The sequence below is a fragment of the Brachyistius frenatus genome, unplaced genomic scaffold (genome assembly GCF_029030835.1).
Source record: "Brachyistius frenatus isolate BFR_SWC_R1_liver_20210118 unplaced genomic scaffold, ASM2903083v1 Contig_7, whole genome shotgun sequence".
NCBI lineage: Eukaryota > Metazoa > Chordata > Actinopteri > Embiotocidae > Brachyistius > Brachyistius frenatus.
Window position 1 is genome coordinate 6,763,027 of NW_027210606.1, and position 26,053 is coordinate 6,789,079.

General features: G+C 40.7%; 3 protein-coding genes across 6 annotated transcripts in view; 1 reads left to right on the top strand and 2 right to left on the bottom strand.

Annotated features, from left to right (window-relative positions):
- Positions 1-208: 208 nt before the first annotated feature.
- On the bottom strand, positions 209-1,286 carry dctpp1 (dCTP pyrophosphatase 1). Its single transcript, XM_069689251.1, has one exon. It carries the CDS (start codon positions 1,166-1,168, stop codon positions 638-640), a length of 531 nt encoding a protein of 176 aa, XP_069545352.1. The 5' UTR covers positions 1,169-1,286; the 3' UTR covers positions 209-637.
- gatb (glutamyl-tRNA(Gln) amidotransferase, subunit B) lies at positions 1,274-25,833 on the top strand. Of its 2 annotated transcripts, XM_069689250.1 has the most exons (14): positions 1,274-1,592; positions 4,395-4,548; positions 4,632-4,745; positions 11,944-12,142; positions 12,829-12,951; positions 13,058-13,171; positions 14,210-14,294; positions 14,974-15,018; positions 15,543-15,735; positions 15,977-16,110; positions 20,069-20,147; positions 20,247-20,381; positions 20,469-20,596; positions 25,698-25,833. In XM_069689250.1, the coding sequence occupies exons 1-13, from the start codon at positions 1,447-1,449 to the stop codon at positions 20,592-20,594; spliced, it is 1,647 nt and encodes a 548-aa protein (XP_069545351.1). In that variant the 5' UTR covers positions 1,274-1,446; the 3' UTR covers positions 20,595-20,596; positions 25,698-25,833. The 2 variants fall into 2 exon arrangements, with proteins under 2 accessions (XP_069545351.1, XP_069545350.1); XM_069689249.1 differs by lacking the exon at positions 25,698-25,833 and having other exon boundaries at positions 20,469-20,876.
- The window catches only part of fhip1aa (FHF complex subunit HOOK interacting protein 1Aa), a 34,440-nt gene continuing 30,422 nt past the window's right edge, over positions 22,036-26,053 (bottom strand). For all 3 annotated transcript variants that reach the window (XM_069689247.1, XM_069689245.1, XM_069689246.1), the window contains 2 exons: positions 25,736-25,856; positions 22,036-24,563 (listed from right to left, as the gene is read on the bottom strand). In XM_069689247.1, coding sequence (XP_069545348.1) covers positions 24,367-24,563; positions 25,736-25,856 — 318 coding nt within the window. In that variant the 3' untranslated portion in view covers positions 22,036-24,366. The remainder of the gene's footprint in view (positions 24,564-25,735; positions 25,857-26,053) is intronic.

A 26,053-nucleotide genomic window follows, 5' to 3' on the forward strand; every position in this document is an offset into this window, starting at 1 on the left:
ATTATGTTCTCCCTTCTTCCCATTTACAAGTGTGTACTGGCACTTACCAGAGCCTCTAAAGTGATCATGAAGCACTTCACTTAAACGACTTAGACAAAATTGTAACATGAACATTGATGCGGGCGGCTTTTGTTGCAGCCGAGTAAACAGACCAACTGCCCAACTCTTTTATAAACCAGCTGACAAATAAGTGACAAAAACACAGGACCGACTTCAAGCAACTTTATATTTGGAAAAAATTGTAACAGTTGCAGTGAGGAAAAAAACAAAACATCCAACTTTGGTGGGAAATAAGGATCATTTAAAAGAAAAGAAAAAACTTTTGCATCTCTGCATCCCCTTTTTCCATGTCAATGTTAATCAGAAGGACATCAATCATCTGCTTAAACTCGTCCAGCTTTCCCAAACTCACTCTGTCACTCCCTTATGATGGAAGCAAGCTAAATACCTTTTAAAAAAATGTTCAGGGAGCAGCGTAACTGTAATATTGTCTGTAAAAAGCAAGACATCAAATTGACCCAAGCACAGCAATGCTTCAGTAAAAGACAACGTCTTCCTCTGGTGCCCATTAAATGTGACTTTGCGCGTGTCGGCGACAGCGTCCCATGATCGACACGGTTCCCCCTCGCGCGCACCCTCAGTCCTTGTACTCGGTGTACTTTTTGGCCGAGCCGTGCACTTTGCTGGCGGGGTACTTCATTCGGTTAAGGGCCATTTTCCGGAGCACCGCTTGGGGAAGGTCGACGCGACACTTCTCGGCGAGTTCCACCAGGTAGATGAACACGTCGCTCAGTTCCTGCGACAGCTGCTCCCGCTCGGACTCGGTCCAGTCCGGCAGGCCCTCGGCCACCTCTCCCCGCCACTGGAAGAGCTCTGCCACCTCGCCCACCTCTCCGACCATGGCCAAAAGCAGGTTGCGGGGCTGGTGAAACTGGTTCCAGTCCCGCTCGTCCGTGAACTCGGCCTGAAGCCGCCGGATATCCTCAACGCTCGGCTCGGGGCTGAAGGTGAACTTTTGCGGTCGCGCTCTTCCTCCGTTCTGCAGCCGGGAGAGGGACGGTGCCTCCGGGGCGACTCCGTTCACCGCAGCAGAGTCAGACTTAATAAAATATCCACTGCCGTCATTTGAAGAGACTGACACGTCCTCTTTTCCGTTTGTTGCCATCATGTTGAGCGGATTTTGTCAATAAAAAAACGGCGCCGCGTATAAACAACTATTAAAGTGTAAAAAAAATAAATAAAAAAACAACCACCTGCTGCGCTACCACCATGTGAAGAAGTCCCGCCAGTTGTTAAAACGGAAATGACGCACTTTTAAATCGGAAGCTCGAATCCAGCCAAGACTGGGACTTGTAGTTTAAGCAACGAACAGGCTTCATAAACGTGAATATTAAAGGCTGCCTAAAAGACTACAACTCCCGTGTTCATTAGAGCTGTAAGGACAACATGGCAGCCTCCCGTGTGGCAGCAAGTGAGCTGCTCCAGAATACAAAACAAATGTCAATATTATATCGAAAGACTTTATGTGTAATTAGACGAATAAGCACATCAAGCTCGCAATGCGACGGTCAACCACAGCTGGGAGTAAAAAGGTAAGAGAGGCTGCTGAAGTGGAGTATTTTGTGTTTGTTTAGTGCCACAGACCTGACCTGCTTACGTTGGCTGTAATGAAGCCGCGTATGTTATCGTGTAAAACACCGTTGACAGCAGCTGTGTGGGGAAACGGTTTCCCGCCAACCTTTTAATTATGAGTTGGAGATGCGGGAATATCTGACGGGGAAAATGTCTCCCGCTTTGAGAAGAGGACTGCAGACATGTCAACAAATGACTGCAAATGCAGCACTGCTGGCACTTGCATCAAAAACAAAATCCAATGTAGCAGCAATGCGATCAAGCCGGCTCATTTTATAGGAGCCATACGCTTTGTTTGTAATTGTAACACAACAAAAACAGCTAATTTTGGCTGTTTATCCGGTGTGACTACAAGTATGGATGTCATGATCATGACATTTCTCTTCATTTTATGAAACTGTTATAGCATAAGCCTAATCATAGTTTAATATCACACATGCAGCACACAGAGAAGAGACATTTATTAGCGTTGAACGCTGTGACATGTAAATAAAATTACATTTCTGCTTGCCTTTTAGGCTTTGCCTATATCACTGTAATATGCACAGACAAGGACCAATGATCAAAGTAAATCATGTCCTAGTTTGGTGCTAATTCATCACAAAAAAAGAGTGCCAGTCAAACGTTTGAACAGTGTGAAATGACGTGAAAATGTGACATTTCTTTTACTCTCATCCAGCTGTTTCATGAAGATGAACGTAAGCGATTCTAATGATTATGCAAAAGCACGGTAGTGAGCTCAAATAGTTGTGATGAGGCGATTATACAATAATTGTGGCCAGGCTAACTACGAGGTTTGGACAACTCTACTGGTGTTTTGACATTCCTCCCATTCTGTCAACACTGCAGTAAAAATGTCGCACCATTACATTCCAAAGTAATCGGCTTCTGAGGTCTGCACAGTCATCATAGCTTCCTGTTGGGACACACAGTTTTTCAGAAATATTTCACACGGAAAAACGGCAACAGATGAATGTAGAGCACTGTAATGCACTTCCATTTTAACCACTTTAAATACAACTCCATATGGTGTATATGTAAATGTACATGCCAAAGCCATCCAAACCCAAGAGCTGAGCCAAGAAAACAGTCCTTCATGTCAGCTGGTGCTTAGACTAAGTCCTCCCTCTCACGCACACTCTGACCATTTTCACAACAACACTGCTTTCCAAACACCATACAGGATAAGATCAATTATAGTCCAATTTAAGAGAAACCTACTTGAAAAACACTGGAAGGAAGAATCTAAAAAGCCAAAGTAGATCAGACTGATATTTATCCCTGAAAAGAGATTATACATTGGCTGATTATCTCTCTCCTGTCAGATATAGAGAGCAGAGACAGATCCATATCAAGAACAGGCTCAGTGACTACAAATAAGAAATCAAAAAAGGGAAATGCAAAAATCAAATAACTCATTCATTCAAAAAGAAAACAGAATATGTGGTCACTGAGACAGAGGTGCACTTTCCTCTGTACAAGGTAAAACATTCAGTGAATTTAGGAACATTTACTTTACAAAGGTCAAGCACATGCACACACAAAACACAGATACATGCGTAGGATAGACTACTTGTACATTATCAATATATATCAATGTTGATGCTATGTTAGATTCATTTTACTGTTATTGTGTCCTGTTCCCAGACAAACTGTATGCTGTATGCTCATTTGAATTGGCTGTCTGTTGCATCACAGCCATGTAGTTTCGCAGTTCATTTTGTCTGGTGGTCACTCGTGGTATTGCGACCAACCAAAAAAATCACAGAGGCGCAACAAGGCTTTTCTCCCACACTTCGACTGTAAACAAAGTTGTTTTTTTACTCTTTCTACAATTCATTTTTAATCCAGGGAGGTTTCATATTTGTATACCTTTCCTCTCACTTTTGTGAATACAATGCACAGACCAAGTGGGAACCTGTTGGAGGGGCCAGCGGGGGAAACACTAATGCATGTGTGCAGTAGACCACTCAATGTAAAAACAAAAAAAGATTTTTGCTCATGTACCAGACTAGCAATATACATTCAAGTGAGTGATTGCTGTCTTTGAGTCTGGTAGCCATTTTTTTCTCAATTCATTGAGCAAGTGTACTTTTATAAACGTTGGGGCGCTTGCAACTGATTTACTTACAAAAAAATGATTCCAAAAAAAAAAGACCAAAAATGAAATTGTTGCAGCAGAAGCCACAAATTAGTAAATTTTAGTCACTAATATGTATTGAGTTTAGAAAAAACTGGACCCACACTTCCTATAATACAGGTCAGCATAATTTGTTATATATGTGATATATCTATGTCTCCAGTTTTCTAAAACTTCATTTTATAGATTTTGAGTCTCTAAGCCCAGTTTCTGCGTGTGAATGCCAACAGGCTGCTATGATCCCCAGAATCCCAGGTCTCAGCATGAGGTTTGTTTCAAGAGAATATACAACATGGATGCTGCCTCCAAAAGTTCAATTTAATACTGTGCATTCTAGTGCTTCATGACAATATTACACAAGAAAATAAACTGTGTTATTCAAGCACAGGAATTCTGTGTGTCATGTACCGACAGGGAGGAACAGCTACTTTGAACCAGGTCCCCAGAGAAGGTTAATCCGACCACTCTCAAAATGACATTGCTGGGGTTATTGTCTTAAATGTTAGACATCTCCACAGAAGACATTATACTGTTTTCAGTTTGAATATTTTTGCTATTGTCCTACCGCCATTTTCCAGTTGATTTAATTTGTATTATTTTGTCTCTCTACCATGTGCCTCAGTGCTCCCCAGCAGCTGGTTGGAGTGGTGGGCTTGGAAATCCATGCCCAGGTCAACTCCGACACCAAGCTGTTCTCTGGCTCCTCAGTTGGCTTCTCAGCTCCTCCAAACTCCCTGGTGTCATTCTTTGATGCATCCTTACCTGGCACTCTACCTGTAAGTAATGTTTAATTTTATGAAACCAAATGTGATGTTTCCGTCTAGTCTGTTCCTCAGGTCATGTCCCCGTGTGTCACCAGGTCCTGAACAAGCGGTGTGTCGAAGCAGCAGTGATGACAGGACTGGCTTTCAACTGTACCATAAACAAGAAGTCGCTTTTTGACAGGAAACACTACTTTTACGCTGACCTCCCTGTAAGTTCCCCTCTGCCTGTCCTCAGTTATCACTGTCTGTGATTCATGTGGAGTTTAGTAGGTGGGAGAGTGACAGCACCTGATTCACAGGTTACCTCATATATGGTCACTATCTTCCTTCGCTTGAATGCTGCATCCCTGCTTTTACTTTTATGTGAGCTGTCCTAATGTGCCTCCAGCTCCTCCATCGCCACACTCCCTGTGAACCTTCCCAGCTTGAGCTCTAATTTAAGCAGTGAGCTCTAATTTAAGCAGTGAGCAATTTTTGCTGAAGCAGCAAAAATGCCATTTGCCACATGCACAGACAAAAACCACCGAAAATGACCAGTGCTTTTACTTTGGCTCATTTCCCTCAGTGCACTTCCTACTTTATATTATTCACAGGTCATTTCCTTTTCAATCCTTTTTTTTTTCTTTCCTATTCACATTATTTGAATCATTATTGTCGTCATAAAAATCCTAGATAGTATTGTTTAACTGAACAATACGAAGCATATGTATGCTTTTAACTTTGTGTGACTGTTATTTTGATTTTGAGCTCCCTGAGTTAATAATGCATGAAAATTAAATTGTGAATTAACAGTTTTGTAAACAGGGTTCTTCAAATAAGTCTGATCTCCGGTAGTCACTTAGATAGCAGCTATTTTCGTGAAAGTAGGTCCCAGTGTTTTCAAATGGTGTCCGTCTCATTCTTATCTGAAACTCCTTGTACAGTTACCGTTGATTACACGCTTTTAAAGCAGCATTAATGAACTTATTTTGGCCACTCAAAGGATGAAGAACAAACTGTAAACACAACACTGATTAGTGGTATTGTCTATTTACTGTTAACATGTCAGCATTGAGCAAAGAGTTGCCTCTTTACTCATCCAGCAGACACAGATCAACATTAACATTCATTTTTAGTTGTGTTCCACTAGTGAGTGAAAGTCTAATATTCACTCTTCTTTTTTCTCTGTTTTTGTCTACACCCATTTTAGTAATAAAGATAACTGCCTCTAATGCTATCTATGTAGGTTCTAGCTTAGCTGTGTTTTAGAACAGTTCTAGCTAAACGGGAACTTGCAGGAGTGTAAAACTTAGCTGTGCTCTAAACTAGACTTGATTACATCAAACGTTAAATTATGCAAAGATTCATTCATGGAAAAAGCCAAACTGCAGTTTCTGTGACTTATGCTGTACTTATGCAGCTTCTGAGGACACCATAATGGGGTTCAAGTTACTTTGACCCAGATAACATGGACAACTGTGCTAAACTTTATATTTCATCTCAGCTAATGACAGACCCACAGCTCCGCTATGTTTACATGTCCTGCTTTGTCTGATGTTTGGTGTTCGTTGGAGTTTTTAAAGCATTTTCACTGTGACCTGCTGCTGAGGCTGGATTGATGGTGATGAGAGCAGTGAGAGTGACGCATAACAGAAGACTTGTAGAGCATAAAACCAAAAGAGTGAGCTTAAAAATACTAAAATGCTCCATACAGTGATGTGATCTGCAGAGTCTGGGAATAATTCTCTGCGTGTTCATTACACCTTTCCCATTACACATAGGGCCTGATTTACTAAGGTATCAAATAATGGATACTAAATTGCGTGTTTATTCAAAAATTGTGCACATTTATTTTGTACCCGCTTTGCCGGTGATTTACTAAGAGTAATTGCGTTTTTGATATCAGGTGCAAATCGCTCTATTAAAATGAAGTATTTGCGTGTGTTAAAGTGATTCCAGCTACCGGAAAGAACCGCAAAAGGAAATCTGATCCCACTGAAATGAATAAATAGCTTTTATATATAACAAGAACAAAACGCTATGTGGGAGATTATCAGCGAGAAAGTCAATGCCGTGGGAATAACAAAAAGATCAACAGATGAAATTATAAGATGGCAAGATATCATAATACAAAAAACGGGATATAATAGAACGTCGGCAAATACAAGAGGAGGGACGGTGGATGAGATCCTCTAACAAACTGATCAACAGGTCCAGATCTTTCTGTGATGAGCGGGTGAATTAGTTTCATTCAGTGCCTCTCGAGTGCTCGTGAACCTCATGAAGCTACCTGTGAATTCTGCGGGACACATTAAGGACCTGTGACAGCACACCTGAATAACGGGACTGGTGGGACATCCAAGCAGCGATACGCTGACATGACTCAGAGGCAGGAAAACGCTGAGTCGTAAATAGTTTTGACATTGCTGGTATTCTCCTCCTTGTTGTTGGCTGTCAATCATCATTCAGTTCATTCAATAACTCAGAAATGTCATCGCTGGAAAGACCAAGTGTCTGAATATTTGTATCCTCTGTCATCTCAGAAATGTTTCCACAGGTGTAAAACCTCGTTCTCTACGTATTCTTTAGTTTCTCTGCATCTCCTTCTCACCACAATAAGAGCAGTCGTCTCTCCAGATTTGCGCACCTGATTAATACGTTGCTTTCAGTCGTACTAAAATAAACACGCAATCACTTCTCCTGTTTCTACTTTCAGGTTTAGTAAATATTATTGCAGATGCTAAATTCATGTATTTCAATTTCCCCTCCCAGTATTTTGCACGTTTAAGTAGAAACGCCCGATATTACATATGCATGCAGGCAAACACGCAAAATGGACAACGTGTGTTAAATTGCATATTTGAAAGACTCAATCCTCACTGCACGTCGTCAGTAGAGCTGCTTGGAATTTTTTTTGCGGGTGGTGTGGAGATAGCACGTGATTTTACACACGCAAACATTTAGCAAACCAGGCCCATGGGGTTTTGAACCACTGATCAAATGTAATATGAATTAGTGCAGCTTTGAAGTGGCTATAATTGCAACACTGTATCAAAGGATTGTGTGAAAACAGTATGTGATGAACCTGCAGATAATCATCACCTGAATCCGCAGGCCTCCTTGACTTTATAGAACTTCTGAGTGAGGTTCTCCAACTGTGTTCTGGTTGACTTTCACTGCTTTCACAGATTTGTTTTCAGACACAGCGGGCAGCTGTTCTCAGCAAAAAATTCAAAAACAAAAACAAAAAAAACCTGAACTCCCTGTTCAGCACCAAACAGTAGCATTTAGCAGCTAAAGAGCCAGATATTTCTATCAGGAGTTGCTAGAGAACTTTAATTCATCAGGTGGACAGAAACACAGCTCCAAATGAATGATGATGGTGCTTCATAACTGCTGGATGTTTAAATACTCAACTCTTTACAAGCAAATTCACCAACTGAAAAAGTAATTATGTGCCAAGAAAATTATTTATAGCGGCATTATATTTTGCTCTTTGGTTGTTGTTTCTTTATTTGCTGCTGTCAAAAAAACCCAAAGTGGAACAGACACGTTTGCTTAAGGGGTACTAAATAAATAGTACATTAGTCCTGTGGTCTTGAAGGGGAATGTAGTTATTATTTAAATATGTAACAACATACTACGTGAGCTGAATTGTAATGATAAGAGACGCTCCCAAAAACGCCCACTTTAACACCGATATTGCCATTAAACAGTGATGTTCACTTTGCTCTCTGTAATGGAGTGCTTGCATGGCAAGGTCTCACAACCCTTCAGAGCCCCGGGGGTAATTTTACTGCCTTTGAGTGACATTTGGAGGCTTCGATGGAAAGGACAAAATGTCATGGGAGCCCTACAGTTACGTGCCCTCCAGAGACCTCTCCTAATAAGTTTTCCAAATTCTCAGAAGAAAGGTGTTGGAGAGTTTAGCATTTTGAAATCTGTCTTGCAAGATATAATGCTAACACAGCTTTGGGCAAGGTAATGAGGAGGGTAATTATGGACCAAAGAACACAGGAGACATATTTTCTTTTTCTTTGGTAGTATTTCAATGAAACTGCCCAAAGATGTGGCTTCAAAAGAGAGTACTCATGAAGTAGCTGGTATTTTTACTGCTACGTTGTTATTACTGCATTGCCCCGAGCTCCTCGTGGCCTTTCCGATTAGTTTCTTCTCTATTCTGAGATAACTTGACTCTACGGTTAACATGTGACTGGTTAACGAGTAATGGTGCATAGCCATTATCTGCAGATCGCAATAAGAGAGCTTTTCCTGTTTAATAATTTTCAGAGGATTATCACAAAGTGGCAGCAGTGCATATTTTCAATTACCATGGCAAATGATACATTATCTCCCCAGAAAGTCCATGAATCTTGAAATTCCAACAAAATCCCCTCCAGAAGCATAGGGATTACTGCAGGCGTCCTTGCTTTCTTGTATGTTTATAGAAGTTTGCATCATTTCCTTTGGATTCATTCTCAGCAGTTGACACACACAGCAGGGGCGATAATACCTGATTATGGTTATTTATTGTTTTTCTATGAGATTTCCGAGACAACTCGTGCCAGAAGGTTGCGCCTGAACCGTTATTTGGTTTTTACATTCAGTGTGTGCACTGTGCACAATCCCTGCTGTTGCCTGGTTTTTGATTATTGAGTTTCCATTAGTCTCATGAGCTGTTCAAAGAGGAGTGCTCTGTCTCTGTGTTGTGTGAAACAGCTTGATAAACTCAAATCAGAGTGGTTTTAATTATGCAGATGATGGGATATTCTTCAAGTTCGACCTCAAGTCTGGAGTTTTCAAAGCCCGTAAAACCCAACCAGTGGCAGGACCGAGGGAGAAATTATCCACACTTGAAAAATACTTTTGTAAATTCCGTTGTACATTATTGATATGTTCCACAAGGAATCCCTGATTGCTTTTTGTAAAACACCGCAGTTGCTCATTAAATGATTAATGTCACTGTCCAACCAGCATCCCTTCTTTGAATTGAAATGGCAGGCAAGGCACATATATAAAGTTTTTAACAGCCCTTTAATAACATGCCTCAGCAGCTCCACACTAATCTAAATAATTACAATTTCCTTGAGATATTAAGTTTCCAAATAAACAGACATGGCCCGGCTATGGAAGCTTTGACATGTGTTTAATGAGAGAAATAAAATGTCTTTGTGACCTCAGCGGGGAAGCTGAGAGGAACATCAGTGTGCTGGCGCCACGAGCAACGAGACGACTGACTGAGTCTTGTTTGTTTGGTGACTTTGGAATGAGTCAGAAAATGACTCAGTGGCTCTCAACATGGAAATGAGTCTGGAGTGTGTGTCCGATCCTGTATAAAATATGTAAGCGGGTTTGCAGCTGCAACTTCGGACATAAAAAGGTTCTGTTTTAATGATCTAAACATAAAGTCTAAAGTTCATGGCCCAAGTGCATTCAGAGTGTCTTGTCAAAATCCACTTTTCTAGTTTAACGGTGGATAATTTGGAGTGCAAAGTAAGGCACATGGTTCAAAGGGATGATACCGTGTGCCCTAATTAATCATATGTGTGTTTTGGGTGTAACATGAAATAAACCCATCAGAGTCTCCTTTTCCCTTTTAAGAGTCAAGTGTGCTTGCACCTTGGTGAATTGCTAATACAACAGCGGCATTGCTGAGCAGAAAGGAAAAAGCACTTCTCTGCAGACAAAACAGATCTGCACTTATCTTCCTTATTGTATTCTTTATTTTCAACTTCGCACCTTTATGGACTGCTGCACATCCTTGTGTGTGTAACAAACAGAGCGTACTTGTATCGAGCACCGCCTTTGTAGCTGCATATTACTATTCTTAATAATGTGTCCAGCAGATAACAGTAAAATACTGCGCCACTGACTTAAGACCAGATTTTTTTTTTTGGTCAATCACATTCTGCTGCCTCTAGACAGCAATGGACCAATAATGTACCACACCTCGATTTAAAACCAACACATATGGGTGCACGGATGAGTGCAAGCACAATTTCTAATTAAACTATGTGGGTGCTAGATGGCAAAATGACAACGGAATCCATCTGAAACTAGGGAAGACAATATTGTGTCCTGCTTGGCCCTGTTTTGCACTGGATGTAAGATGGAACCCAAAGAGTCACAGAAAGTGCTCGTTAAGTCTCAGTTTGCTGTGAGAGTAACTGGGAAAGCTTAATGTGGCTACCAGGATCTTATTGACAGCAAACTCGCCTCTTCCAGAGCTAGTTGATTTATTATGCAGCAAATGCAAATAGCCTCGACTTATACAGATGCTCCCTAATGTACAGTACAGTTTTCCGTGCTCGGGCTTCAGCCAGAGGAGACAACATTTTCAACGGCAGACACAAAACTCATGAAAAGATGAAGTAAGAAGCAAGGGGATTTCTGATGAGCTGCAACAGCATTCCCAAAATCCAGCTGATTTAAAGATCCAATCCACCAAGAGGAGCAGAAATTGAAAATGAAAATCCCTAGCAGTGTGTGTGTGTGTGGTTTTTTTTTTTTTCTTCCTATGTGTTTCAAAAGGAGGATGTGAGGAGGTGATTGATCAGGCACATTGTACAGAAAGCATGCAAGTAACAGCCTCCATCCCCCCGCACATCTCTTCTCCCACATCCTCACTTTCTTTAGCATAAGTATGATTAATGTTTAGTTCTTCTAATGTGGTTGCCATAGTAACGCGGGGAAATTAATTCTTGGGGCGGCAGGTCCTCTTAGGCATAGAGGAGCACATGAAATATTTATTCTTGTGCTTTTGTAAGTGGAAACCTTGAATGAGATGGCAGCGCTCCTTCTGCATTATAACGAAAGCACAGCCAATCAGCCAGTGCTGCGCTTAATTGCTGCTGGCTGCCTCACCTTTATAAAGCTTTCTTGACAATGACAACAACACGCTCACTACTGCAATACAGGGATTTAACAGGAAATAGTATCTGGTTCCATAATTTGATGTATTTCAACTTGAAAAAGTATATTTTGGATGCACAAATTGAAGGATCACTTCTTCTAATTTTTCAATTATAGATGGGCATTAAACTAAGTTTACTGAATCAGTAATATTGTGAACATTTACTGATATGGCAATTTTTGCCACATGTCCATAGATAAAACAATGACAAAAAGAGCTGACATCTAACAACTTTTACCAACCAGTCAGCCAGCAGACATGTGTTCTCATCACACTGTAAGTAACATTAACGGTTAACGTGAATGTATTTAATTGAAGCCACCATTAGAATGGATCCATATGCACTACAGGTAAAAGGTCTCTCTGTATTTTAACCAGACACTAAGGAGGTTTGCTGGCACTGCAGTGAGCTGATAGAAGGTTCAGGTTGATGCTAAGGGGCAGTTTAGAGGAGCAACAAAGATGTTCTTTTACATCATTTCCTCCCTGAGTTTTTAATTCTCTCCTCCATTCAGGCTGGATACCAGATAACTCAGCAGCGTCGGCCCATCGCAGTAGACGGCATGCTGACTTACAGCCTCCTCGGAGGTAAAAAGAGGAGCCAGGTGATCAGGAAAAATGTGCACATCAAGCAGATTCAGCTGGAGCAGGACAGTGGCAAGAGTCTCCACGATGACGTCCGCAGCCAGACACTCATAGACCTCAACAGAGCAGGTAACACTAGAGAGCATTAATCTGTGCTGTACAATTAAAGAATAAGTCTTGAGGTACTCTCTATTTCTCGAATTGTCAACAAATCCCATGAAGCGCAAGACTAAATTGATCCTGTTATTGTGTCTTGTACTCAAATGCTGGTACAGCTAATTCCTCTGAGAAGTAGACATTAATTGTTTCCCAGGAATAACTGAGCCTCACTGTTGCCTTGGGGGACATTATTCTAATGAACTTGGGGACTGTAGGTTATTTAGTCAACCACCATGGCTGAAAATAGTGTCAAATAAATGCGCTATTTACTCCTGTTTAAACAAAGCTATATATAAAGCACAGTGCCCAGCTTTTTTTTGTTTTAGAAAATTACTTTCTTAATCTTTCTTTAATAAGGAATGAAACCGGTTTTATAAATTCATCTTCAGTAGGAGTGAATGGAGTCGGGGCTGATTTCCACACACAGTGGAGAAGTTGGACGTTTTCAGGGACGTATTGTTGATGTTTGGCATTTTAGAGAATTTGTTGTTAGTCAAAGAACATTTTGCAGTATAACACCAACTTTTTTGTTTAACACTGGTGTGAATGTTAGCCAGATAGTAAATATAACCAACAAAGCATGCACTGCTGAGATTTGTCACAGAGGTCCATGTGATAGATACCTTAAAGATGTTAAAGTGCAGCTGTCTTCACAGGTGTAGGTCTAATGGAGCTGGTGATGGAGCCAGACATGAGCTGTGGAGAGGAGGCTGCTGCAGCTGTCAGAGAGCTCCAGCTCATCCTGCAAGCCCTGGGCACCTGTCAAGGCAACATGTCTGGTATGGAAATCACTCTCTGCCTCCCTCTTCGTCTTGTTCCGAGCCACCACACTTTTAAACGTAGTTCTCTCTCCCAGCGTGCATCTTTTACATCTTTCTGTTTCAGAGGGCCAGCTGAGAGTGGACGCCAACGTGTCCGTACACAGACCAGGTGAGCCGCTGGGCGTCAGGACAGAGGTGAAGAACATCAACAGCGTCCGATACCTGGGCAGGGCTATAGGTAAGCTCCCTGAAACATTTAAAACTCGATGAGAATAATTGTTACAGATTGATGCTACTGAACACCGTCTGTACAGCAAGTATAAAGCTATAGAGGGCGAAAAGTTAGCAAAGTTTAAAAAACCTTAGTAATGAACATTTAATTAAGTTTAATTGGCAAGTTTATTTGGGGAACACATTTCAACAATAAGGCAATTAGAAAAAAAAACATCAAAACATCATGCAAAAGAAACACACCTTGAAAAGAAATCTAAAAACACTTGTATACCAGACTACTTGGCTGGGACCAGTAACTTACTGGAGCCTCCACTGGTTGCCTGGCAACTAGTACTTTACAGGAGTGTTTTCCATTTCTTTCTACTGTCCACTCTCTGACGATTCAGATGGAAGTATTTTTCTCTTTCTTTAATAAAAATGTTTTGACAGCTTAAGAGCAAAGAGAAACAACTGCATAGTGTAACAAAACTTATATATTTGTGTTATTCCAGTGCTCAAAACTAGGATGATTTTTTTTTTGGGGGGGGGGGGGGGGGGTTAAAATGAAAACAAGATAGCTGGATTATGACCAGACATTGAAACAGACAGCATAGTTGATACTGACATTAACTTGTGAGGAATAAGTTTAGGTCTGACAGCCATTCAAAAACATTTAGCTGTATGATAGCAGTGCAGCTTGCAGCTTCTCACTTAAAGATTTTGTGTCAGCTGCAGTAAAACCCTGCTGACTTTTGATTGAGTTTCACTCCAAGCTGTCCAAGCCAGAAATTTACACCATTTTACAAGCATGTTTTTTAAGCATGGTTTGACATACCATTGTGTTGTGCTTGAAAAATTAAAAATAAAAAGTTGTACCACATTCTCTCAGCTGCTCAACTGGTATTTAAAAGTCATGGAGGAAAGCATCGTTTATCAGAGTTAAAACATGGCAGCAATCAGAGACCTCAGGATTGCCAGTGTGTAACAGCAGGTGTTTGGCATTAACCACCAAATTATATTTGTGGTCTGTGTTTGTGTGCATGTTCTCCCTTATATTCACCAGACTATGAGATCCAGAGACAGATTGATGTCCTGCAGAGAGGGGGGACGGTGCAAAACGAGACCCGGGCGTATGATTCCAAATCAGGGTGAGAGGATGAAAAAGCTGCACAGCATTGCCAAGATTTACCCACTACAGCACCCTCTGACTGGGATCTATGCCTGGTTCATTAGTCCTGTGCTTTGCTGAGGAGAAACCATCGTGGTAATGATGATGAATAGAGCCATTTGGATGCTGCCGTCGTCCCGTGTTATCTGTGAGCTATGTGCTACTCACGGGCTTATGAGCTCACAGAATGAGCCATATCAATACACAGCTGAGGCCTTGATCATCGGCTGGTGCTCTGCCTCCTTCCCATGAGACATTGCATGTCCGAGGTACACAGGGAAGCGTGTTAAACCGTGTGTGTGATGGGCTATGATTGGCTCTTTCTTCCCATTCCTGTGAAAGTGGCTGCAGATCTGAAGACGCTAGTTTGAAGACAAGCTGGCTGACTAAACGGGATCCACACACATATGTTCATTCTTTGCCTTATTTTGCTTCTGTTTGAGTATTTTTCTCTTTGTTTGATCTGCTAATTGTTTTTTGTATTTGTAAAATAGCAGAGAAACAGAGAAACATGTCCACTATAATTCCTTCTAGCACATATTTCTTGCTTTATCTGCAGTACAAAGATATTGAGTTAACTATAATAAAGAAAAGCAGCATATGCAGGCATGTTAAAGTATCAGACTGTTTATTTGTAACATTTTCATCTTGTCTTTCAGGGAGACCATACCTATGAGGGATAAGGAGGGTCTTCAGGACTACAGGTGAGTTTGTGGGCCTCCTGAAGTCCTCTCTGTCCCTGGTGCTTGTGTTCATAGATGTGCAGTTAAATATCAGACAGTGATCCTGCTCTCACTGGGGACCGGTGAGTGGCAGATAGATGGAGAGAAATAAACAGACATCACTCAAGGTCCAGACCTCAGCTGTGTGTGTGTGTGTGTGTGTGTGTGTGTGTGTGTGTGTGTGTGTGTGTGTGTGTGTGTGTGTGTGTGTGTGTGTGTGTGTGTGTGTGTGTGTGTGTGTGTGTGTGTGTGTGTGTGTGTGTGTGTGTGTGTTTTAGTTTTAGTTTAGGTGGGGGAATGATAGACAGACAGGTTTAAGGCTGATGGAGTCAAATGATTAAGGGAGTAAGTGAAATGTGACAAGTGTGGTGTCAGGAGAACTATTAGTAACTCACCAAAAGCTGACCTCCTTCTCACTGAGCCTATCTGTCCTGCTGATGAAGCCCCTCCCCCATCTCCACCTCTCTCCCTCCCCTTTCCCCTTTACCTCCCCTGCCTTTCTTCAGGTTTATGCCAGAGCCCAACCTGCCCCCTCTGATTGTGTATGAGGATAACGCATCGCTGCCCACTGGCATTGATACGTGCCGGGCGGTGGTGGTGCAGAAGATAAAGGAAGGGCTGCCAGAGCTACCCAGTGTCAAAAGAGACAGGCTGGTGCAAACGTACGGCATCCTGCCCGAGCACAGCTTCACTCTGGTGGTGAGTTTCCCAAGCAGGTGAGAGCAGCCAGTGAGAGAGAAGTTAGTGCCTTCTCTCAATCACTTTCCTGCATCTCTCTTTTAATTGCCATCCGATCGAGTCTGAGTGGAGTTAACTTGGATGCAGCTCTGCTCGAGTCTAGCAGGAGGCAGCTGTATACTGATGAACTCTGCTGCTCTGATCCTATGTAGGTATTGTGCATGTGAAGTGATAAAGTCATTGTCATGGTGTTGTGCTGCAGAATGAGGACGGGCTGGTGGAGTACTTTGAGGCGGTGTTGAGGGCGACCAAGAAGGAGCCGAGGAAGGTGATCGGCTGGCTGACAAATGAGCTGCTGGGTCACCTCAAACAGCAAGATATGAGTGTAAGCCAGAGGTGAGACACACGCCAATGAATCACGTCATGTTACGTTAATAATAATCACGTAATGCTTATTATTTGTGTTTTGTCTTTTTTTTTTCTGCCCAACTAGCTCATGAATACTGTGATATATAACTGCCTGATTTAGGTCTTAGGAATCTCCCCTGGCTGCTTCAGGCTGTTGCAAAAGGAACAATGTAACATAAACAGACAAGGGCACTCATAAAAAGATATCCTTATTGTTGTTGCTTTCAACTTGAGGGTCAGTACATCATGTGATGTTTTTTTTTTTTCAAAATCTACTCATCCTGACCTGGCCTTCTCTGATAAATGAAACACCTGGAATAGAAAGAGGTTAAGGTATTCACTTGGAGCTTTGGGGTCAAGATTCTGACCATGAACCACAACGTGCCCGTTAAGGTGCAAGAGGAACATTTGTTGCATCTGTTTTTCACTCGCTCCCTGTTCCCTCTCCACTGTCAATAATGAAGGCGTAAAAATGGCCAAAAAAGAAGATATAACATGTTGAATCACTCCTTCTTAATAAACTCATACATAACCATTAGATCATAGTTAAATCGATGATTCCAAAAGCTTAGAACATAAGGAGGAGGTTGGGTTGGAGGGAGTTCTGGCAGCGAGCAGCGTTGGCATGTATGTATGAGCAGAGTGAAGTTGCAGTTGGGCCAAAATTTTGCCTGACAGAATTTACTAGAATGGAGTGGCCAGAAAGCAGGTGGGGGGGCAGGAAAGTGTGTGGGCAGGGTCGTAAACATGAACCGCAGGAGCTCGGCTAACGATAGCGGTCCAAAAGTGATGCAGCTTCTTTTTCTTTTCTTTTTTTTTCAAACATTTTACTATTGTTAACCTCTGCCACTGTTCTGGCTCACCACAGCCCAACAGCTTACTGGCTTATCTGATGCCTGTATTGTTACACGGTGACGTTTTTTTTTTTTTTTAAGAATATGAACAAACAATATTTCCTGAATAAGACGTCAGTCCATCCCTCTCTTTGAGACTGGCTGATCATTGGATTTGATTTGATTTTATACGTCAGAATTCATGATTGAAAGTGAAGGAGGCAGACCAGTCGGCCCTACTCCTCCCAAATAGAAATGAATGGGAAACAAACTGCTTCAAACTAGTGAGAAATATCATCACGTACGTGATTGGATGTATCTGGTCAGCTCGTAGACACACAGCTGTGAATGAGCTGGTCATCTCGAGGCATGAATTAAACAGCTAACAGCTGATACCAATCAGAGAACGCAATAGCGTCCCCCGTGCTCCGCCTGAAGTAACCCGATGCATCATGTGTAGTGACAGCTGTGACAACTGAGGTCTGTGAAATCGTGTCGAACCAAGCAATAGTCACAGTCCAGTTTACTAAGCTAGAAAAAATAGTGTGTCTCAACTGAACTCAGTGAAAGCAGAAGTTGCAGGGTAACAAGAGTTTCAAGGAAAATTCACTTTAGTTTTAAATGTTCAGTCTAATTGCAGATTCCCATGTCTGTGACACACTTTCATACACAATAGCTCAGAAGGAGATGCCACTTAAATCTTAAATTATTGAACTGTATTTTATTTTCCCCAAGAAGGTTTGCACCAGATTAACAAGCAGGAAAAAAAAAGATGTTGTCTGTGCCGTGTAATGTTTTTGTATTCATTTGGAAATGAGAGCACATCAGCCTTAGTAAGATAAACGGCTTCTCATCCAGGACTATACAACAATAACACGAGTTCATAAATCATTCGATCTTCTCTAATTCTTTGCATCTCCCAATGAGAAACTCCTGCGGCAGTCTGACAGGCCATCAGAGAAAAGCTTGTTTTGACAAATCCACTTGCATCAGCGAAATCATTTCTTTTGTAGGTGTTGTTTTGATCTCGCTCTGAAGAAGGCCTGTTAGCTGGAACATGTTGCATTTTATAGAACACTCTTGAAAATATAGTCATTTTCATTTCTTTTTAATGTAAAAAAAAAAATTGCCATGACACCTTTCACACAGAGTTGTTTTTCTGTCCAACGGCTATGAACAAATAACACCCGTTTTCTCCCACTGTTTCTGTTTATGGCACGCTAAGATGCTCAATATCGGACACTCATTTAAACTCTTTTCATTTGAGCAATTTTCTTAAAATGGCTCTTTAATAGTTCATGCAGCTAAAAGAGAAATGAAGGTGGTTGGAGGCGTCCAAGTTGTTGAGTCCAGCTGTGATATGCAATAGAGCGCAATGATAATTTCTGAGAAGTAAAAGCTCTGAGTTATTACAGAGCACATGAAGTTGAAGTAATGGACTGACATCTGCACAAATGCTGTGAGCTGTACTTTATCTACCACTCCCAGACTGTTTCTGAAGTGTTTGTGTGTGGGTAAACCATAAAGTAGCTGGTGTTTATTTATGCATAATGTTGCATTTGCTTTGGTTAAATGGAGGAGAGTTAAAGACGAACAAAGAGCGGCCAGCAGGGCTGTCAAAAGCTGCAGGCGGTTAAGAAACTGAGTCATCTAAGTACTTGGAGAAACGTTTTGAGGAAGTGGAGCCAGGAGGAAATAATTGGTGTTAAAACTTTCTGCTAAGAACGGCAGGTATCTTCTTTCTTGTGCATATAATCACCGACAATATCAAAGTTTTTGCCTCTTCTGTCCTGTCAGGCCAGTCCAAATTTTCTTTTGCTTTTCTTGCTCTAAGCTGTTGAGTTGGATTAATGACATGCATAATTGAAAGGCCTACTGGTCAGACAGTTTGAGAGGTGAACCTGCAGACATGTCATTAAGAGCTCCTCCAGGGTTTCGCCCTCAGAAAAGCTCCTGGCGGCTGCCTATGAGGGAAACTAAGTGGCAGATTTGAGGCAGGATGGCGACAGCGCGATGACAGAATTGTGACACCAGGCCCGCACGACAATGTTAAAAATGTGAAAGATTTGGAAACAAATATAATGAGGGTTCTCTGTTTCAATGCCAGCCGTTTTGGTCCAGTATGCCCCACATAAAGATGAGCTCAAGTGCTCGATCATCTGCACGCATGTTCCTATGAAATGTACTTACTGAAGTTAAGACTATTTAATACGTAAACGGGGATATTTGTTACAAATTGAGCTGTCATTGAATATTCCGGTTACATTGGGATGGTTTGTGTACTACTACCAAAATTGCAAGCTCACGTGGCAGAAAATGGATGTATCAGTCATTTAACTATTACATTTAGCTCGCTATGTTCACCTGATTATTCATTACCTAACTATTACTTTCAGTCATTTCAACTGTTAATTTGTTACTTCCTATAAACTACGTCAAAACATTTAACTTTTTACCTATTTCCATTAGTTTGAACTAACTACTACCTCTAACTAAGTATTTCAGTCTTTTTTAGCTAAATATCTCAACTTATTTATACTTTTGACCATATATACAATATTTTACTTAAATATTTCAACTTGCTTGCTAGTAGACAAGTTTTTATGGACTCGTTATTCAAATGTATGTTTTGTGTGTGTTTGTGTTTCTAAACACACGTATGTGGGCATGTTGTTTTTTTAATTGAATTACAGTTTTTAAGGTGTTTCATAAATAAGCTTCTCATGTGGCCCCTGGAAGTGCACAATACCCTACGTAAGGAATCACTGCTTTACTTGACACATAAACAGTCGGCCAAACGGAGTTGTATTTATAAAGATAGATACTTCTGTTTTTCCACAGCATCTCTTCCCTGTTTGGATGAGATTTAACTGAGATTGAATGCCTTGAATATACACTAAATGCAAGTTACAGGCTTTTTGATTCTGTTTACGTGGTAGCCTGGGGAATAAACAAGCAGAGACAAAAACATTACAGTCAAATGTTAATAGACTCTTTTGTCCTTTCGGTCAGACACTCCTACTTTTTCTCTTTCCATTTCCAATACCATTTATATTACGAATTAACGTCCATCTCTTAACGTGTAATTGAATTACCCCTTAATTTGATTTCAGCCCAATCTCTCCGTCTGCTCTGGCTGAGCTGCTGGAGCTCCAGGAAACAGGACACATCTCCTCTTCGGTTGCCAAGCGGGTCAGTTAGCTACGCAGACCTTCCAATTATCCCCCTCTGTCTGTGCTTGTCGGTGTTCTGGTTCTCACCTGTGTCTTATGGGTTTCCCCATGCTCTTAGGTGTTCCAGGAGATGTGGAGGTCATCGGGCAAGACGGCCCTGCTGATCATCCAGGAGCAGGATTTGGGGCTCGTTAGTGACACTGAACAGATGCACAGCATCTGCCAGAAGGTGGTGGACTCACATCCTGATGAGGTTAGAGCTCAATCTACCATGTAACTACATACAGAGAGAGGGCATGTTTTCAAAAAAACGTTTTGTGTTTCCTGTGTGTCTCTGTAGGTTCACGCCATCAGAAATGGCAACAAAAAAGTTCTGAACAAGCTGATGGGCCTGGTTCAGAAAGAGACCAAAGGTAGGGCTGACCCAGTTCTGGTGAGGGCGATTCTACAGAAGAAGACTTCGTGAAGGTCAGACTGTTCTGCGAAACAAGGCCGTGTCAGAAAGTCAAGTCATGACTGACATTTAGGAAACGATAAGACAGTGATGTTATACATCTTTGTGAAGATGATATGCAGAGTATTCATGGCCGTCAAATGAAACCAGATCGACTGGTGTGATCAAATGAAACTACCATCCTTATTTCCTAAGACAGACCTTTTGTAAAAACTGAACAATGTTTTCACTGGACAAACAATAATGCTCTTTATGTATTTATGATTTTGAAAAGCATTAAAGCTTTACAGGTTATCTCTGTCCCTGGCAGTGTTGTATCGTTCGATTCATTTTGCGAGGGAACAAAAGGCATTCATGAACCCAAAGATACAGTAACACACACGTTTTAATGGTCTCACAAGGTGAAGAGATGTTTAATGTATCCTTTGTGCATGGATTTTCTCTTAACAAATTATTTTTATTTCAGATTCAGTGCCTGTAAGGCAGGGGGGACAGGGTGAACTCCAGAATTATTTCTCCTAAAGGAGCTGCACATAATTCGATGTAACATTTTCAATATAACTTAATGTACCATTGGCTACTGCCATATTGGCCATTATGGGCATTTGTGAGGCAGAAGATGAAATTGCTGACATGACAGATCCTCAGAAAGCCTGTCCAGCTCAAGCATCCAAGCTGGAGATCAGTCATTGAGCGCCCTCTAGTGGTTGAAGCATGTTACACAAGAGATACATTCTCCGTTTCGCTGTGGTCTGAGGGCTTAACCGTTATTCTTTAACTCGTCAGAACACCACTTCTTCTTTGTGGCTCATGTGTTGTAAATATGAGGGGATTTAGTGCAGTTTAGTTAAATATAGTGATGACAGGTAAGTATATCATGACATCTGGCCCCATATGGAGATTAGTAAGAAAATCTGGTGAGGAAATGATCTGATTTTACCTCACTGGATTTGGCAGACATTTTGAGCTGTACTGCTCAGGTGCATGCCATTGGATGACTGTTATTTGTGTTAGTCCTGGTTGGTTTGACAGCATCCAGTGCCCCATATTCTGACCTATATACATGTTTTTCCCTCCAATTTATTCCACATCAATTTAGAGTTTACTGCTGACTTTTCCACCCATGTAATGATCTGTTTGCACAAACAGGTGTAAAATGATGCATTTTACTTATTAAAAAAAACCTGTTTACCTTTTGTATTTGGACACAACTGATGCACAGGATATTTTAAGAGCTGTTCAAACAGTTCTCTGTCATTGCATGTAAATGGAGAATGTGAGCTCGTGTGTTGACCTGAGGACAAGACCTAGTTTTGAACCAAATCTCTGTGAAATGAGGGCATCAGTGTTCACAGAAAAAACAGCTGCAAAACAACAACTGGCAAAAAGGAAAGAATTGATTGATGATGTCAGATTAAACCTGTGGGACAAAGGTGTAGACATACTAAACGAATCCAGTTTCATTTACCAGAATTGGGCTTTATTAAAAGAGACGTGCCTTTGTATCTCAGGCATCAACAACAAACAGCAGCCTGGTCAAATCCTGAACAGAAAACAGGCCGAACGTTGTCAGGAAGGATGAGTCTTTGGAAAATAAACCTACCGAGACAGAAACCGGTCTATTATCGTGGTTGTATGGACTGCGTTCATGCTACAGTCCTGTTAAAACAGTGACTGTGCTGGGTGTGTTAACACAGACCAAGTGGCACTGTGGTATGAAAAGGCTGATAAAGTGCTCTGCCACATTCTTTAACCAGAGAAGGACTTATTCAACAGCTCTGAAGATGGCTTTGACTGATACAAATATACATTAAGAAGCCATTTTTGTAAAAACATTAGCACACAAAGATCCTGATGCATAATGTATTGCCAGTAAAGCATCAAGTAGGATATGAATGGTTTTAAATAGGAACAGAAATACATGATACAGATTTGAACAAAGTTAAACCCAACACTTAATTGTCTTTGTTAAACTGATGAGATGAGAACATTGATCGACTCAGTGGAGTTCACAAGGATACAAGACAAAGAGTGTCCTTGTTTTCAGCCTCCTTTCTCTGCTAGTACAAAACTGACTTCACTTTTTCTTAGATTTACTTGAAACAGTTTGTTAATCTCAGAGTCTGAATCTTTTAATTACTAAAAAAAAAAAAAAAAAAAACATGTCATATATTGCTCTTTAAAATGAAGGATTGAATTAAGGTCTATATCAGATTTTCTTTAAAAAATTTCAACTCTAATCTCCAAAGTACAGTTCATCATTACATTATGTATTAACTGCTTCTTTCTTCTGTCTGGTATCGGTTGATTTCTTTCTTTTTTTGGTTCTTAGAAACTGAGTTTAATAAAATGTAAGACTTCCTTTTACACTGCAACATTGGACAGCTTCATGTGAAAAGGATCCCCTACAAATGTTGAGTCTAAGCTTTACAAAATTTTATTTTATGACTCCTGTTTAAATCTTTTCAAATTGAGGCAATAATGTGAACTAGTCATCACTTAGGCACCAGTTTCAAGAATTTCTGTCCTTTTTAAATTCATTCAATAGAGGCATACTTTGTAACAAAATTAATTTCATTTAGACATTCATACTAACAACCACATATGATACCCGGACTAAAATAAAGGCAATTTCCAATAGGTTGCCCCTCAGGAACTATTACAGCCTACAGTGAGATTTCACAACTAAAACAACACACTACACAATCCATAAAAAAGAGGAAAGTGAAAACAAACTCGAACTAAAAAGCCTCTTATAACCTTGTTGAAAAATAATGTGAATACAAATTCAAAAAAGCTTAAATACCCTGTCCCATTATGAAAATATGCTCAATTTAATTATACCCCAGATATCCTCGATTTGCATAGTATTCTACGTCACAAAAACATTTTTCTTACAATATATACACATAATAAAGCATCACTAAAATAAGGCAAATTAAATATAGTATTGATTAAACCTGGTTTTGGTGCTCTGGTTTGTCGGTCTGTGCAGACATGGAGAAGGTGTAGAGCCCATAAATGTGAGAAACTAGTGCATCAGCGGAACATTGCTTCACCCAAAGCAGTATAAGGATTGAGAGAGAATGCATTTAAAGACTCCTGAGGTACCATCATTAATCCACAGAAAAAAAAACACCAAAACAATCTACATGAAACACACCAGGACTTTGTGGAAACACCACTTTGTGAAGTTTAAAGACAAAAGTGACTGACCTGTTTTGCAGAAAGTTTCATTCTTGTAACGTTGCATAAGATCAAAGTGTAAGATTGGACGTGTTTCTGTGATGTTACCAGCACTGCTGTCAGTCGGCTACCAGAGTAATAGTCAATCGATGTTCAACGTAAGCCCATGACATGGAGACAACACTCCTGAAAGGCCACCTGAGTATTTTTCAGAACCACACTGAGCAGCGGACATCTTCGTGTTGTTGGAGCTGGTTGGAGAAGACATTCAGAAGAAGGGCAGAACCCTCTAAGTTCAGATAAGGGTTGATGTTTGACAAATAATGTTAGTCTCTCTACAGTCTTTGGTTGGGGGATCTGGAGCTATGAAGATTATCGGCTGGTGCAGGCTTCAGCTAAAAGGTTAACATTTTCCAGCTCAAAGTTTGGACCTCCTCCTTGGCTGCGAAAACACTTTACCAAAGAATGAAGATTTTTTTTTTTTTTTTTTTTAAATAAACATGATTTAGCTCAGAAAATAAATACTCCATATTTTTTTCTTCATCAAGTAATGCCTGAAAAGGACAAAAAATATGAAGAGAGGCGTATTGGGACACAGCTACTCTTCCATAGGAATGTAGGATAAGATGGAGTGCTCTTGTGCGATTGCAGCCATTTCTTTGAGGAACTCTGTGTAGAGGACGGTAGCGAACACCTCTGTTCGATCCATAGAGATGGCTTTGGGTTTTGGTGGCGGTGAACTCGTCAAGATCCTTCCCCCCTCCGGTTGGTTGGAGCCTCGGCTGCTGTTTTTGTCTGAGAAAAGACAGACTGAATAAGTTACAAGGACAACATGGCAAATGGACATACTGTACAGTATACTGTAAATGCGCAAGTTTGTGCTAAAAACATTTTGGAACCCGAATAAATTTCTGTCACTGGTTTCTTTATTTATAATAAATTTGAACCAAATCTGCTTTCCTGAAAAAAGTGTGAACACATACCAAAAAAAAAAAAAGGAGTGATCCAGTTAGCCAACTAAACAAATGTCCTTTAAAATTCCCATCGTGGTCTCTCATCTTTCCACAAACATTTTTCCAACAACTATTTATTTGTAGCTTGTACAACTCTGACAGCAACGAGGGAATCGAGTTCAAAAACATGGCTATGGCTCCAGGGCTCGAATGAGGCTGTTTCGCAACTGCAGAGATACTCAACAAAATCAAGTAGAATTTATTCAGGTTCCCGAAGGCAGCCCAAACACAACCGATCATGAATGCAAATGATGTCTTGAACCAGTTTTTGGACATCAAATGAGATAAAAGAAGTCAACAACAGCACAGTTTGTTTTCCAATCATCAGTTTGCCACCAAAATATCTCCCATAACTAATACAAAAAAAAAACCTGAAGCCAATAATTCCCACCCACCAACTGTAAACTAAAATTATTTATTTGATATCTAGAGTCTAATTATATATGCTTTAAAAAAAAATCTAGTTCATAATTTTGTGAAGTGTAAAGCTACCACGAGCATCTGGTTAGTTTAACTTAGTAAGAAGACTGGAAGCATAGCGGAGATGGCTAACCTGGGTCTGGGTCTCCAAAGCTTGTTTTTATCTTGGTGTTTTTAATGTGTACATGAAAATGTGTAAAAAGTACTTACATTTTTACCAAATTGCTTTGGCTAGGCTACCTTCTTTCCCGTTGCCCAGCTTGATGCTAAGCTAAGCTAACCCAGCTAATGGCCACCACTTCATATTTACTGTACAAAAACATAAGAGGGCTATCGATCTTCTCGTCTCACTTTCGGCTTCTCCCAAAATGTCAAACTAAACATTTTGCATTGATTGAAGTGAAGTAAAACACATTTTGTTTCAGATTTTGAGCTACAATTGAATAGGAATGTTTGAAATTCTTGATTTTTTTTTTTTTTTTCATACTGTTAGTAGATCCAGCCGGCATATGAAAAGAAAATCCTAGTTGTCACCTGTTGCCACGAACAAAGTGTCCCTCGCCAGCAGCCAGTGTTGGGCAGCAGTAAGCAGCTCTGGGAAGTCCTTTCTGCTGGCAGCCTGCTGTTCTATCTGGTTCTTCAAAGTGGCGATAACCTGGAAAAACGTCAGAGCAAAGAATCGAAAGACCTAATTTACATCTGCCGCATTCACACAATGTAATTAAAGCTCCGCTTAGAACCTCCTTGAAATCTAAGTGATGTCTTCGCTTCAAGTGACTCAAAAGTGCAAAACAATTAGTTTTATTCCCATTTGAATTTTGCTTGTGAACAAAGCTACATTTATTATCTTTC